This window comes from Ursus americanus, chromosome 24, assembly GCF_024610735.1.
Source record: "Ursus americanus isolate L20-20 chromosome 24, mUrsAme1.1.p, whole genome shotgun sequence".
In the NCBI taxonomy this organism is placed as follows: domain Eukaryota; kingdom Metazoa; phylum Chordata; class Mammalia; order Carnivora; family Ursidae; genus Ursus; species Ursus americanus.
In genome coordinates, this window is record NC_142150.1 from 20,875,882 (window position 1) to 20,892,325 (window position 16,444).

A 16,444-nucleotide genomic window follows, 5' to 3' on the forward strand; every position below is an offset into this window, starting at 1 on the left:
ACTGGTTATGAAGAGTCACCGGCCTAATGCATTTAGGGGGCCCGGACACAGCAGGCCACCTACAAACAAAATCTATAATAAATACTTTGGTCGCTAAGAGTTTGGTGGTGAGGGTCACATGCTGACCTGTTCCTCACACCTTTATTTCTGTAACTCTTCACAGGAAAAGCACAGGCCTAAGGCTTGAGCAATACAGGACTTGGTCCTGGCACGGCTGGGACCTCGCTGTGAATTCTGGGAAAGGGCAGTTCTATTCCATGGATTTTTATAGGGAGCCAGTAAGATCACGGAGGAAAAATGTTTAAGGTGCTGCACAGAGTGTCGAAGTGTGGAGACAGGCCAAGGCGTCCACCCCTGTCCTGTCTGGCAAAGGCCAGACACTGACAGTGGGCGGGTAAGGACCAACCTGAGGATTAGGAGCAAGGTGTCTCTGGCTTGTTTGGAACTTAGGTGTCGCTCACGCACCCCAGGAGCGTCTTGGCTGTCGATCGCTTTAGTTCCTTCTCAGATTGGAGGCGGGGGGAGGGGGGTGGTGGTGGAACCTCTTCTGAGCAATAGTCATCAACCGAGCTCGCCCTCTGGGACAGCTCTGTGGGCAAGGGCGGGGTGGGGTTGCTATTCTTAGGGCAACCGGCTGCCTCCGTCTCTCAACTCAGTCCTCCTGTGGATTTATCTGCTGCCTATTAGACTTTTGCTGTGACACCCCCACTTTGGGTACTGCACCCTGAAGGAATCTCCTATACACCTCTGACATACAAATGAAACCCCACCATTTACATTTACTCATCACACCTGGCCTTGGGACCCCTGTGAGAAATTAGGGTATCAAAGAGTTGAATGATGTCCCTAAGGCTGGGGAATCCCCAAAACGCTGCCTCTGTTCAAGACCTTGAAATTCTCTGCCATGGTATAGAAGGGGGAAGGTTTTTCCATGGTGTCAAAGGATCTCAAATCACCTTTCTGGAATTAAACATCTATGTGGTGGAATCATTTATTTGCCTGACAAGTACATACGGAGCACCTGCGATGCGTCAGAAGCCATGCGGGGCACCGGGGGGACGACGAGCTCACAGCTGGGTGGGAGAGACAGACCCGAGCAGGAAATGATATGAGCATATGGTCTGGGCGCCGCGGAAATGTCGAGGAGCGGCTGTGGAGGAGTCAGGTAAAGCCTTCTGGAAAAAGCAGAACAACTCCACCTTGTTCCTCTAACTACTTGAGGCTGGGTTGCACTTCTCAGGCATTCACGGGGGGAAAAATAGGTTTTCATTTCCAAAGCTTGCTTTGTTTCAGTTTTACCAGCTCCCTTGGCTTCAATAAAATAGTCCAAGAGAAGCTGCCTTCCTCCCTCAGACTACCCAGGTGTGGAAACTGATGAAATAGCAACCAGCGGCTCAATTAGCCCTCGCCCCCTTCGTTGATGATCTCAGGGAAATCTCCTTATAATCTCCGTGCTAGCTGCATCCTACCGGAGAACAGCACATCCCTGCTGTAGAGGCAGCCCTTGTATTTCTTGGCTGTAAATGAGATTGTTGGGTCTTGCCTCAGATGATAAAAAAAAAAAAAAAACTGAATAATTCAGAAAAGTCCCCAGTCACCGTATTTTGCCTAGAAATTTTTCGACAGCAGTGGTATCGATACACTATTACTAGGAACACGCCACAGAGGCCCTGCTTGGCTGTCATTCAGATTAGCTCTAGTCACGCTATCCCATTACCTTGCTTTGTTTTTAATAACATTTACTACTAAGGGTAAATCCCTATTTGTCACTGGTTTATAAGCTTCATGAGAGGCGGGCCCTCCCCTCCCTCTTCTCCACTTAATCCACAGCACTTTTAACAGCGGTGGGCACAGGGTCAGTGCTCAGTAAATATTTGTTGAATGAACTGCTACCATTTACTGAGCATTTACTATGTGCGAAGATCTTTAAATCTATGATCTCACCCAATCCTCATACCAACCTTACGAGTTAGGTGCTGTTATTACCCCCCCATTTTACAGATGACAATGGTTAAGAAATACGCCCCGGGTCACTCTTCTAAACAGCAGAGGTGAGCTCCAAACCCTGTGACTCCGGAGTCTGCACTCCTTAGCTCTGTGATGGGGCTACTCTTGTGCACTTCCTGGTTTGGAGTAAGAACGTTCTCAGCGAAATCCTCTCATTTCACATACAGTCTTGGAACTGAAGAGGATTTTCTCAAATGTTCTGAACACTCATGAAAGCTGCGTAAGACAAACCGCCAAGAAGAAACCCAGGAGTGAGTCTCAGTATCAAACTTACACACAGGGATAGGAAAGAGCAGGCAGGGAGGAGGGGGGGCAGTGAACCAGAGAAGCTTCTATTTTCTGCCAGCCCCGTGCTTATAAATACTATCCTATTTAAGTGGTTTCTCTACCTCCCATAAGGAAGCCATGGAGATATCCCTTAATGACACTGCCCTGGGAATACGGACATCAATACCAAATGAACAGGTGATATAAACTCCTGCTGCTCTATGAGGCTGAGATCATGTTGTATAAACACTACAGAACTTTTATCATCCATCACGGGCTGAGCAAAACCATATTTGCCCAGCACTCTGAGTAATGGCCAGGACTAGATGGATTAGGGCCCTTAAATTCCTGGTTGGAAGACATTAAAAGTTTAAGAGCCCCATATAGCTGAGTCAAATGCATGTGCCCATGCTGTATAATTAGCAGGCACGACAACAATAAAGATATAATTGAAAGGGAAGACCAGCAGGACAAGAACACGAACCGGCGCCCTCCTCCCAGGTGTAGCCACTTCGCCCTTGGACTTCAGCTGTGTGAACGGTAATCGTGCCGGCCTTGGGCTTCAGTGTGACAAAGGTTTGGCTCTCCCATTCCTTCCCTGAGCAATTTCTGCTTCCCTCTGAAGTCCGCTTTCAGGCATAAGTAATTCACCGCTCCTCTACCAAACATTCAGTTCACTTTGTCTAAACAGACTTCATAAATCCGCCTAGTAATTGTTTACGGAGGCCACCAGCAGGATCTCATGTATAAAAGATGAGCATCCGTGTTCCTAAGTGGAAGCGAATAGTCACCTTGCCTGCAAGAGACTTCCCAGGAGACCAGAGAAGGCTCAGAGGGAGACGCTTGCTCTGAACATCTAGGGAGCTCTGCTGTCTGTCACGTGGAGTCCTGCTGTCTTGACGACCACGGCTTGAGAAGGATTGTTTGGCGTAAGGGAGGAGGGTCAAAAACTCATCCTGCAAAAAAAATCCCAAGGAGTGATGACCCTAGATAAGAAACGGCGCTTTGGGATAAGCCCTTTAGTGGAAGACACCCGTGTTCTAGAGATTTCTGGCTACTCTGCATTTTCAGGGGACCCGGGAGAGGCAGCTGTTCTTTCGAGCTTCAATTTGCAGTTGGAAAAACTGATAAGTTCCTCTACCTGCTGGGCACCAGCTGTGCCTGAGGGGCATTTTTGGGTTCTGTTTGGCACTTAGTGTTCCGTTTTTGTTCTAGTCTGGTTTATAGGCTTGGGGCCTCCGTCTTTTCTCCTAGGGAGCTTTCCTTGAGCTCAGTCTGGGCCTCCCCCTCGGCCCAAAGTATAGGACTCTCCCCTGGGCAATGATGGTGGGTGGAAATCCCCCTGCCCTCCACTTCCTCTCCTGGAGCTCATGTTCCCGGTGTTAATACCACAAACTCAGAAGGCACAGCACAATTATCAGCTGTGACATCATCAACACAGACTCTGGGCTGATCTCAACTCTGACCTGAGAGAAGGGAAATTAAAAGGCAAATACTCTTCCTTTCCACGCATTTTCTTTGGTGGCGCCAGAATGAAAACCCAAACCAAGGAAGGGCTAAGCAAAGCCGTGCTGCTACATACAAACTATTTTCAAAATGAGGCCTTACATGTCGGCTGCCCTCCTTGGAACTGGACTCACAAAAATGAAGCTGTTTCCTCTTCTCTGATGGCTAGAAGCCTGAACTCTGGAGCCTGCCCAGGTTCCAATTCCAGCTTTGTCACTTAATATCTGTGTAATCTTGGGTAAACTGCTTCACTTGGTTTCCCCATCAGTATACTGAGGATCATACAAGAGAGCACCTACCTAATTAGGTTGCTAGGATTTCTTGAGTTAATGTATAAAGTGCTAAGAATATGACTGACATACTGTTAAGTGCTCACTTTAAATTTTAGCTATTTTGATGTTCAACCACGATTAAATTTGACTTCCTTTATTCCTTTTCAGCACCCATCTGGCCTCTTCCACGGACTACTTGTTTACCACCGAAGGCTGTTCCCAAAATGGCCTTCCAATCAGATTGCAAGGATGTCTAGCCATAGTACCATCCTAAATAATTTATGGTTTGCTGACTTCTGAAATTGGAGTCTGGTAGGCAGTTTGCTGTTAAATGTATGTCACACCCTAACCTTACCAGGGAGAAGGTCAAATGCTTCCCTTCCACCCTTTGCACTGAAGCCTTGTCATCCTTCAGAGAAATGCAACTGCCCAGTGTGGTTCCCTTCTCAGACTCCACATCATGCAGCTGCCCATCCCCCACACCTCTTTCCCATAACCTAGTTTACTGGGTCATCATTTCTTCTAGGAAAGCCCATAAGGTTGTGCATTGAATACAACACTGAGCACAGTTAAGAACCCAACACTACTTCTCCGCCTTCCAGGAGGAGGCCTGAAGTGTATCCTTCAAGCCTGCAAAGCCCAAGTCAGCTGCACCTGATCCTGGGTTTCCTGCATGCTTCCTCCCATTCCACTTATCCAAGCTCAGGTCTTGAGTTTGGACCCTCTGGCTGCTGCTATTGGGCTGGAGAGATCCAGGGTCAGAGCCACAGTCCATCTGCTCTGCTGTTGGGGAAAGACCACTATACATCCAGTCAAGCAAGGCAAAGAGTGGCGGGGCAGGCAGCTTCGCGGTAAGAGAGGTTCGAGAATGGCTTGGTCAAGAGCCTCAATCCGTAAACAGCACCCACATAGTGACAACGCCGCGAGGAACAGGATGCTGTACATCGACCTCAACTTTATCCTCCAGAAGCCGGTCCCCGAAGAACTATCTTTGGCAAGAGCCATTTGATGGACTCCACCCTCAGAACAAACGTTTTCTTCCAGGTCCTGGCACACCCACCAGCTTTGCCCTAGGAAGCCCAGAGCGGGAATTCTCTACCATCCGTCCACGGCCGAGGCCCGCACACTTACCGTTGGCGTTCTTGCCGCAGATGAGATGTTCATATGGCTGCAGGACGCCCCAGAGCTCGGCGTCGTTGTTGATGACCATCTCCAGGGCCTCAGCGGACACCTCCCCGCCCCCGGCCCCTCCACCATCGGGGCTCTGGCTGGCCAGCACCCTGGCCCGGATCTCCTCCACCAGGTTCTCCATGCACGCCGTGAGCGAGATGGCCGCGTACTCGTGGATGCGCACGGAGATGCGGGTGTCCACCATCCAACGGAAGAAGCGGCCCACCGAGAAGGTGAGGCCACAGCGCGCTGACTTGCCCCGGCGCAGCCCGTCGCCGGCGCTCATGCTGTACAGTGACAGCGCCTTGACCGCGGCCAGCGCGCAGCTCTCGGCCAGCGCCCAGCTGTGCACCAGGCGCACGGCGCTCTGCACCTCGAAGCGGGTGCACTTGGCGTGCAGCACGCTCAGGCGCTGCGCCTCGCGGGCCACGCGGATGAGCGCCCTGCGGAGCAGCCCGGCCAGGCGCCGCACCGCCTCGGCGGAGAACAGGGGCAGCCGCCGGCCGCCGGCGCCTTTGCGAAGCACCCGGGCCACGTCTCCCTCCGTCCAGGGGAACTCCTCCAGCTCGGGGAGGCGAGGGCAGCGCGAGAAGAGGTCGGCCACTTCGGGGTCCTCGGGCAGCACCGTGTTCACCGTGTCCCAGCTGTTGTGGCGGCTGTTCATGGAGCCGGAGTAGCACCACCAGGCCGCCCCGCGGTGCTGCTGCGCCGAAGAGTTGAGCGCCTGCGAGTTGGACTTGGAGGACGAGAGGCTGAGTGAGCGGCACGAGTCCCCGGCCCCATACCCGGAGTCCAAGGTCAAGTCCTCCAGCGTCTTCAGAGTGGAGCTATACGTCCCGGCCATGGGGAGCCTGCCACCGGCGGCCTCGCCGAGCGAGGGGAGCTCACAACTCCATGCTCCCTTCCCCAAGTGGGCAGGAACAGGCTCTAGGCTCTCCGGGGCGCCCTCCTTCCTCTCGGCGGCCACATCGCCCGCCCGGAGGCCGCGGGAAGGTGGGCGAGATTCTCGGCGGCCGGGGCCCCACGCGCCCAGCGTCCGACGCGAAGCTGTCACTGGAACGGCCCTCGCCGCTCCTCCTCGGCACTCCCCCTGGTCCACCTCAGCCTCCCGCCAGCAGAGCGTCTGTCCTCCGCAGAGAAGGAATCCCGGGAGAACAGGGCGGCGGCAGAAGGAGGAGGCGGCTCGCGGCGCCGCGCTAGTCCGGGACCAGCCGGCGAGAAAGCGCTCGGCAAACTTCTGCGCGGCGCCGGCGGCCAGCACAGCTGGGTACCCCGCCGCCACCGGCATGCAAATAACCCGGGGCGACTCACCAATCATCGGCCACGACGGGCAGGGGCTGCACCAATGATCTCCTCGAGGGGCGGTCACTATGCAGATTTCACGGGGCTGCGGGTGAAACCCCGCGGCGACGGAGGCGGGGCTGGAGGCCGAGGGTCGGGTGAAGCCGCTGGGTTGAAGGTGGAGGAGGGGGAAGAGGGCCCGCGAGCCCCGGAGCGCGCTGGGAGGTGGGCGCAAAGGCCAGGAGAGGAGGGGTCGAAGCGTTAGGCTCGGGAGCTGACGATTTAAAGAAAATTTTAAAGGAAAAGCCATTGTGCGCTGCCCCCTGCCCGCCGTCCAGGCTTTGGGCGTTCGCAGTCCCTTTTCAAGCCCTCTGCAGCCAAACACCGAGGCTGACTTGTCGAGTGTGGGTCCGGGGGTGGGAGGAAGAGCCGACTGGGGGAGAGGGGCACAAACCGGGCACCGCACCCCTCTCCCGGACTTTCTGGAAGGCCCTCCCGTTCCCTGAGATGAAACTCCACTGCTGTTTAGAGGGAGGAGGGACGCCCCCTCTTGCTTCTCCCGAATCCGTCTGGTTTTCTTTACATTGCTATCCAGGTTCCAATTAGAGCAGATCTGATGAATAGACGGGCTCCAGGAGGTCTGTGGTCCCCCTCCCTCCCCACCACGGGAATTGCGCAGCTTTCTGAGTATTAACTCTGGGGAGAGGGTCCTAACTTTTATCAGATTCTCAAAAGGGCCCGTGACTTCCCTGTTACATCTGTACGGTAGTGCTGGCTGTCAGGTGGATCCTTTCTGTCTGAGACGCGCGTGTCCGAGTGCGTGTGAAGGTGAGAAATGTACCTAGCACTGGCCTGCACTCCGAACATTCGGCTGCAAGCACCGCCTCCTGACGGCGTGCTCTTGGGCGAGCCCTGTGTCCCCTTGGGACTCGGTTTCCTCCGGGGTGAAATGAATGCTGACCTCCAAGCAGCGCCGTTGTAAACCTGTCTCAGGGCCTGTGTCCAGAAGCGGTTCAGTCAGAGAGCTATTGGTTCCAGCAGATCCACGCCCAGTCCTTTCCGTCCGGCTGCTGTCCTGCAACTATGCACACACACGTGCTCCAACGTGCCTTTGCCCCCCTCCGGTGGAACCGCAAAGTCAAGGAGGAGATTGTGCACGCGTTGCCCCCAAATCAGCCTCCCGCGCTCCTGAATGGCTCCTTTGTGCTGTGTCTTACAGAGTTCCAACCTCGGGCTGTGAGTTGGATACGAACTAGAAATGTCTGGTTTGTCTCTTTCCTTCTGAAATTAATGGCCCTTTCCCTGTGAAACTCCTTTTTCTTAGCAGTTTGGCTTCATTTTTCCTTTCTGCGGGTCTTTCTTTATGCAATATCGCCGCCTCGTGGTTAGAAGTGGGAACGGAGTCAAGGGTGGAAGTAATGCGAAAGGCACAAGTCCACCGGCATCAAGTTAACAGAAGACACAAGATGTGACTACAACTGATAGAACTGAGATAAGAAGTCAAATGTGGGTATTGAGGTTCAGTATGTGAAAAATTCGAAAAAAAAATTTGATGCAATTTAAAACTTATTAGGGGAAATATAATTTTAAAGCAAATGTCGCCCTCTAACGGACATTTAGAGGGAAGAACTTGCCCACAGGTCCGTCTCCCTTCCTTCCTTCCTTCCTTCCTTCCTTCCTTCCTTCCTTCCTTCCTTCCTTCCTTCCTTCCTTCCTTCCTTCCTTCCTTCCTTCCTTCCTTCCTTTGTTGTGCACACCCTTAAGAAGAGAGAAAATTTCTTAACTGGAAATTTACTGCAGGGAGCTTACTGAATGGAAAAGTTATCTGGGAAAGAGCCGATGTCGTTTATCTTACATTTAAGTGACTTGATGACATAAAAGTGTAAAGACCATCAAACATGACTACAGCCAAATTTCAGAATCTCGTGGATGTTAAACTACTACACAAAGATTTGTTCCTCAAAATTCAGCCATGGAAAACACTACTGGAAAAACAATTGAGTTTCACTAATAAATAAATTACAAGGAGAGAAAGATGGTTAGGAACCGTATACACTAAAAAAGACGGAAGACATATCAACTAGTTAGTTATAATGTATGGAATTTATTTGGAATTTGATTTTTTTTAGAATCAATAAACGTTTGACATTATGAAACAACTGGAAATCAGGAACATCGCCCGGATCTTTGCTCTTATGAAATCATTGTTCCTTTTTTGATGTGGTAATGGTAATGTGGTGTGTTTTTTAAGTATTCCTGTCTTTTAGAGATACACAGTGAAAATGTGTGTTATAATTTTTTTGTTAAAAAAGGAAAAAATTCTTATGGGAAAATCTGGTAAAGGGACTAGAAAGTTATGAAAGATGGTTAAGATTGTAGATCTCTTGTCTTTCAGATATTCACCAAAGTCTTTTGTGTGATGGGGGGAGATAGAAACAGAGGAAGATAGAGGTAGAGGCCAGGACACATTGAGCCATGTTAGAAATTAACCAACTGATTGATTTCAGTTAATCCTTTGGGAAGTTGGCAAGCAGGGTGAAAAACTTTGGATCACGAAGGAAAAGACATGGCTTCTTACACATATGTGTGTGTTTAATTAAGGCAATCTGGTGGTAATCTGCTTAATGTTAGGAATGCAAATTATATTAGAAGAAAAGGAAGTATCATCGCAACCCAGGCCTGGCCCAAACATCATGTTTGGAGACAAACAACTGTCTTGTATCTGGACACGTTAAAAAGAACATGATGAAACCATGGCAAACATTGGGAGAATTCCCAGTGGAGTGAGTAATTAAAAATCTGGGATTGCCCATGCAAAGATTATATAACGGAGGAAGCTCGAAATAAAGGTTAGAAACTTTACCTTGGCTGATGTCTCATATTTTGTTATACAGTCTTACAAAATCAAAATCGATCTGGAGATTAGGGGACAAAATACCCTAGAATTTATCTTGAAAGTGAAGAGATTAAAACTAAGTACAGACAGAACTCTCGTGTGAGAAAGGTAGATTATGTCCTTGACTTTAGACAGTGGCCAAGTTTCAATTTAGTTTGTGGATCATTTTTAGTAAATTCTCTTAATAATATTTATTGAATACCCACTAGGTCTAGACTGCTAGACACTACGGAGATGCGTTAGACAAGGTTCCTGCCATAAAAAAAAACATACCCATTATACAGAGAGGCAAGCATACGAGACTTACTATTCTGCAAAATATGCTTTGCAGAGCTGCTCAGAAGCCACTGACCAAGGGTGACTGCCAGTTCTTTGACTCACCACACAGGCTGATGCACCTAGAGGAGACATGGCACAAACACGAGGAAGAAAATACTCTGTGGAATGCAAGGAGAGCTGGAAAAGGTGCCCATCGTTGTACGAGCATGCCATGGTTAGCAGAGAAGTTTTGTGACAGAAAATCAAGCAGAACCCTCGGTTGTTGTAAAGGAACCAGTGCTGTGGGAAATGTGATGTAATCCTTCCGTTCCATGCAGCCCATGTTAGCCCAATCCTGACACCGGGTTGTTGTGTCTCTCTTTTTTTCTGGACCTCATGACTAAAGAGATATACAGATCATTTGGAACAAAGAGCCTCCAAAATGACCCAGGGAAAAAGAAATCCACTTCTCCAAAGCACGTTCTGCAGAATGGTGTCGGGGGTTGGTCTGTGAAACAAGGATCAGTTGTTATGTTTGGGAAATTCTGCATTTTGTTTCTCCCTCTAGTATATTCATGATGGACAGTATTTTATTTCGGGCTCTTTCATATTTCCTTGAACCCAGGCTTAACTGGGCAGAGAACTCCTCCTGTCCGGGGGCTGCTGCAAAGTAATTGGGACTTTTTACCTAGCTCGAAGCAGAAATGACAGTGACCATGCTTTATGAGTCCGCTCAGGCAGTGGCTGGAAGGCAGGACCCTTGGAGGTAATCCAGGAACCTTGGAGGTAATCCAGATAAATCCCAGAACAGAGCAAGGTTTCACATCTAACCCCTGCCCAATGCTGGAGTTTGGTGATCTGTTAGACATAAATGTGATTCCAAAGGTAGATCTAAACCTAGGGCATTGGTCCACAGGGGAAAAGGAGGTGGTACGGGTTTGGGCACTGGCACAAGTCAAAAGGTTTACAGAGTAAACAAGATGGGGTGGGGGTGGGGAATGTTTCTCCAAGGGGGGAATTCTGCTTACTAGGCAGTCGGTATCACGGACTTGTTAGCTGCTATCAGAGACGAAACCATCTGCACCTGGGGAGTAACGGCAAGAATTTTAGGGGATGGTCTGGAACTCAAAACTACAGAGCTGAATTCAAACAAGAGGACAGAAAACCAAGGAACAAGTTCAAGGAGGTAACAGCGCCAAGTCCCCCATATCTGGATGTTCTGTATGCTGGCTATCAAGGCAGTGCAGTTGTGCTCTTCTGTCCTGGTATAGAGAATATCTAGGGTGAAATATGATATTCCACTCTGCAGTGTTTACTAAACATTCATCTCGTAAGACTCATCTGGCATTCTTACTGCAAATCTGAAGTCCCAGCCCCCTTTCTTGAAGGTTCTGATTCAGGAAGCCTGGGGTGTGATCCAGGTAAAAGTATTTTCGACAAGCATTCCCAAATGATTCTTATCAAGACCTTGTTTGAAGGTCCTGATTCAGGAAGCCTGGAGTGTGATCCAGGTCAAAGCATTTTCGACAAACATTCCCAGAATGCTAAGGCATTTGTCTCTTCAACCTCAAACTGCCTGAGGATTGGTACAAAAATGCTTATTCTTGAGCCATACCTGCAGAGTTTCTAATTCAGTAGGCTTGGAGCCTATGAAACTTTGTTTTTAACCTATGGGTCTCAGGTGATTGGAATGCAGGGAGTCCAGAAAATTTGCTCTTCAAGTTGCACGTCAGGAAGTTCAGAGGCTTCCAGCAGGTGGCGCTCTTGTTCGCTTTGCTAAAAATGTGTTCGTCAAAGAAATGAAATTCATGACTTATGAGTTGGATCTTTAAAAAAATTTTAAATTTCCCAAGTGGATAGCTCTGGGACCAAATAGTGATACTTACTGATGAATTCACTGCATAATCTGAAGACGTCTCTGTCTTCCCTGAAGCAAGGATGCTCAATATTACAGGAGTGATTGTACACAGCTCCCAGCACAGGGACGGGACTGGAGGGAATGACATTCAGAGTTCAGACAGTGGTCTCTTCCGCTGTTTCAAGGCTGAATTAATTTGAAGACAAGGCTGTGGTGGGAATATCTCTTAATTTAGCACTAAAGCTTTAAAATTGAACCCTATTTTAGTCTTTTTAAAAAGCAGTCCAAAATAAAGAATCAGCTTGGAATTGAAGAGGTTAGTGGGCATTAGGGATGACCCCCTATATTACAGATGAACATGGGAACACAGAACATTTTCTTGACTCCATTTGGTCAACAAACCAGAATCAGACACATGATTAATAACCAAGATTTGTTGACTTCTACTTGAATGATCTTAGTTAAAAACTTTTTATTACTGAGAATTCCAAACATAGAAAGATGGACAGAATTTGATAACGAGCCCTCATGCACCTGTAACCCAGCTTTCCTGATGATCAGTTTGTGGCCAGCCTTGTTTACACTGTCACCTACGTCCCCATCTCCCAGTATTTTTGAAAGCAAATCGCAAACGTCAGAACGTTGGGTAATGTCCATGTAAGTCTGTCTGCCAGGCTGACTCAGCAGTTTGAAGCAGGCCTAATAGAACCTTTTTTTTTTTTTTTAAGATTCTGTTTATTTATTTTAGAGAGAGAGAGAGCATGAGTGGGAGGGACAGAGGGAGAGGGAGAGAGAATCTCAAACAGACTCCATGCTGAGTGCGGAGCCCCACTCGGGGGTTCAATCCCATGACTCTGAGGTCATGATCTGAGCCGAAATGAAGAGAGGGGGCTGCTCAAAGCCACCCAGGTGCCCCATAATAGGACCATTCTTAATTTGAGTCCTGCTGGTTTCACATTAAGAGAACGTGCCCCAGGGTTGCAAAATACTGCCCCCGATGCCAAAAGACACTTGCAAATGTGGGTGTCGCTTTAGATGGCAGGGCTTAAGGTACACTTGATGAGGTATTATTTTCCCCTCCTATGTGAAAATAATTGTTGTTATCAGTAGGGACAATCACTATTAATCTGTTCTCTTAATTTCTGAATTGAAGCCAATACACCCCCACTTTTACCAAGGGGCTGTCTATAGGATGTTGAAGGGAGTAATTCTCTAATAATTATTTTTCTTGTGTATGGTTTTTGGTTTTTACATCATCACCCTCCCTTAAGTTAGAAAAGAAATGCTTTTAAAGTTTACATTAGGAATCTAGGATAGCAACTTTATTTCTAAGATTTACATGTCTTTCTATATTTAAAATTTGTATTTGGAAAATAAAATAAGGATAAGTACCAACCATAAACCCACCAATTGACAAACTGTACAGAGTAGGAGGTAGAAGTTCTTTGTTTATTCCTTCAGGCTCATGCCCCTTAACAACTGGGCCTTCCAGAATTTTCCCTCGAGCTTGACAGATACATCTTTTTCTACACACACACACACACACACACACATTTTTTTTCTTTTCACAGGGATGAGTTTATGTTATGTACATGTTCTGCAAGACCTCATGTGAAAAGATAATGTGGATATCTTTCCAAGTCAGTCAGTAATGTATTTTACTGCGGTCTTTTCAAAGACAGAATAGTATTCCATTGCCTGCTATGCCATAATTTTTTCAGCTAGTCCTTTATGGAGGGACTTTTCTTCTTTCTTCCTGTCTTTTTCCTTCTTCCTCCTTCCCTCCCTCTCCTTCCTTCCTTGCTTCCTTCCCCCTATTTCTGTCTTTCATCCTCTGTTGTACAAACAATGCTGTGAATCTTTGTACATGAATCTTTCTCCCCTTTCAATTATTTCTATATGATAGATTGCTAGAGGTGGGATTATGGGTCACTGGGTATGCTCTTTATTTTTTAAAAAATGTGGATCACCAAATTCCCCCCATTGTTATACCAGTTTACATACTGCCTTCGCAAATCCTACATATCTTCCGTTCAGCAGAGTTCCTACTCCTAGCTTCTAGCTGAAACTTTGCCTAGCAGTCTAGCCCATGAGCAAATGTTATGCCCTCACCCCATTTCAAATGTTACGGAGTTTCACTTCTTAGAATCTGTGGTAAGGAAATTAGAGTGAGCTCAGATATTTAACAACAACAACAAAATCCATTGCAGTATTGTCAGTGATTCTAAAAAAGAAACAATGTAAATAACAAGGCTTACCTTTCCCTGCTTCAGACCTGGATCTGTTATTTCTCCAGAAAGCTCCAGTTCCTTTTAGTTGAGCTTCCTGGAGTTATCTTCTCTGTGAAGTTTTCTATAACCTTCCTGTACCCTACTCCAACCCTCAACCCCACTTCGATTGTAATGATTCCTCACCATAGAGTGATGAGACTCCTATTTACTTGTCCGATTTGTTTCCATTTTACTGTAAGCACCTTGAAGTCAGAGATTTTGTTTCATTGAACTGTGTATCCCTGGTTCTTACCTAGCACAGGCCCAGGAAAAGCGTTCAGTATTTTTGTTGAATAGATGAGTGAATGACATTTATCTTGTATGCCCAAAACATAAGCGAATTGTTTCTTGGACATATGTCTTTTCCTTCCAATAACATTACCTGTTTTTGGAAGAAACCTGTTTTACGTCTCGTGTTCTATACCCTTTTGCCTCCAGAGCCTAGAGCTGTTTAAACCCAGAAGAGGCACTCAATAAATATTTGTTGCATTAAACTCAGTTGACTTACACTGAAATATGCAACGTTCATTGCTCAGAAACTGAAAGCTCTATCTCCTTGTATCACCTTGCTTGTGAAGACTGTACAGCAAAGGGGATTTGTAAATACTCATTAAGCACTACAATTCAGAGCAATCTTTCGCTCTTCAAAATGAAGAAGATTCAAGGTCAGGTAGATTAGCTAGAAAGAAACCAGTATTGTAACAAGATACATCATTTATGACAGCAAACAGGAAAAGTCACCGCAAACACTCAGTCCACAGTTAAAAATTACTTAATGAAGTAGGTCTTCCAATTACCTAACCACCTCACTACAAACATTCTATTTTCAGGAAGCAGGAGAAATAGAGTCAATGTTCTTTATTCTTGCTTATTGTTAATATGACAATTATGTAAAGTGATGACTCAGATTGTGGCCGTCTTCACGTCCATTCTGACACCTTAATGACAAGAATAAATGCCATTTGTCTCACCCACTCATCCATGAGTCTGAAATTACAACCTGCTTTCTGAAATTCTTCAGGAGTAATTGATATGATAATTCTGATGAGGCAACTCTGTTTTGCTGTCATCTGCGGCTTCTTTTCTTTTTCTTTTTCTGACTTTATTTTTTTAGAGCAGTTTAGGCTCCCACCAAAAATAAGAGATAAGTACAGTGATTTCCCATATATTCCCTGCCCCCAAATATACATGGCCTCCCCCTTATCAGCATCCCTGACTGGCCGGGTACATTCGCAACAACTCATGAACTTACACTGACACACTGTCATCACCCAGAGTCCGCAGTGTTCGTTAGGGTTCACTCTTGGTGTTATACATTCTATGGGTTTGGACAAATGTATAACATGTGTCCCCCACTATAGTATACTACAGAATAGCTTCACTGCCCTAAAAATTCTCCGTGTTCCACGTATTTCTCTCCCCCTCCCCCCACTGCAACCACTGATCTTTCTACTGTCTTCTGTCTTCATAGTTTTGTCTTTTCCAGAATGTTATGTAGTTGGAATTCACTTTTCAAAGTGTTACAGAGTGGAATAAGCCCTTTGCCGGACTTCGTCTGGAAACTGGTGATCTAAGAGGGGCCAGTGGAACTCAGGTTATGATCTTGGGGACTATGTCTTTTCATGCTCTATAATGTGACTCCTGGGTTGTTTCTAATATTTGATAAACTGGGGCACACTGAAGCCAGAAGAACTAGGCAAGCTGTGTTGCAATCACTGTACCATTATGCTCACATCGGACCTGCCTCGGAGGCCCTGGTTCATTGTTTATCATTGAAGAAATCTGCCACCTCCTTGTCCTGCCTTTCATTTTCTCAAACAAGAATATAACCCCCAGAGAGCAAACTGCTCTTTATTTGAGCAAAATTAACATGCTGGCAGTTAGCGGGGAGTTGAGAAAGGGTCACATGTAAGTTCTCGAAGCAGGAAATATACCCATGATTTTGGCAAGCCACAGCTAAACGTGGCCCAAGCAGAATCTTGCCAAAGGTGCAGATAGTCTGAGTTACAAATATTGACATTAGGGAAAATATCTGAAAAAAGAAAAAAAGTGGGGAGGCAGTCTACAAATTATTCCAGGCAGCCGGCCATTCAGGCTTCAAGAAGACATTGCATTTCAGAACTAGTCATAATCTTGTGTTTTATAGCACAGTGAGAGCCTCCAGCAAGCCACGGGGGTGAAAGTCACTGAACTTTGGCCCACAGTACATGCCCCTCTGATGAAGTTTAATCCATAGCGGCTGGTACTAAAACCCAAGACTACAAAACACAGCTGAGCTGGGAGTCTTACGTTGTGGTCATTGTCTCTGAATCTCCCTACGGGTGAAGTACTTCAAGTGTTACAGGCTTTCACTTCTTGGAATCTGTGGTAAGGAAATTAGAAGGGGCTCAGCTATTTAGCAACGACCGCAGCAACAACAACGAAATCCATTGCAGTATTGTCAGTGACTCTAAAAAAGATAGGAACAAAGTAAATATCTAACAATAGCAGATTGCTAAAATAAATAATAGAATATCCACGTGTAGAATAATACGTAACCATTTAAAATGCTGTTGTAGAAATATATCTTTTATTTTGAAATACGTTCACGATCTATTGAATGAAAAAAGCAGATTATAAAACATATATGTTGGGGCGCCTGGGTGGCTCAGTTGGTTGA

The 16,444-nt window shown here is 46.9% G+C and overlaps 1 protein-coding gene across 2 annotated transcripts in view; it reads right to left on the reverse strand.

The window, feature by feature from the left end:
• Positions 1-6,491, reverse strand: part of ABTB2 (ankyrin repeat and BTB domain containing 2) — a 170,158-nt gene extending 163,667 nt beyond the window's left edge. Inside the window, exon 1 of one of the 2 annotated variants that reach the window (XM_087854740.1) lies at positions 5,184-6,491. In XM_087854740.1, coding sequence (XP_087710866.1) covers positions 5,184-6,066 — 883 coding nt within the window. In that variant the 5' untranslated portion in view covers positions 6,067-6,491. The remainder of the gene's footprint in view (positions 1-5,183) is intronic. The other variant, XM_045808515.2, reaches the window with a different exon arrangement.
• Between the last annotated feature and the right edge of the window lie 9,953 nt (positions 6,492-16,444).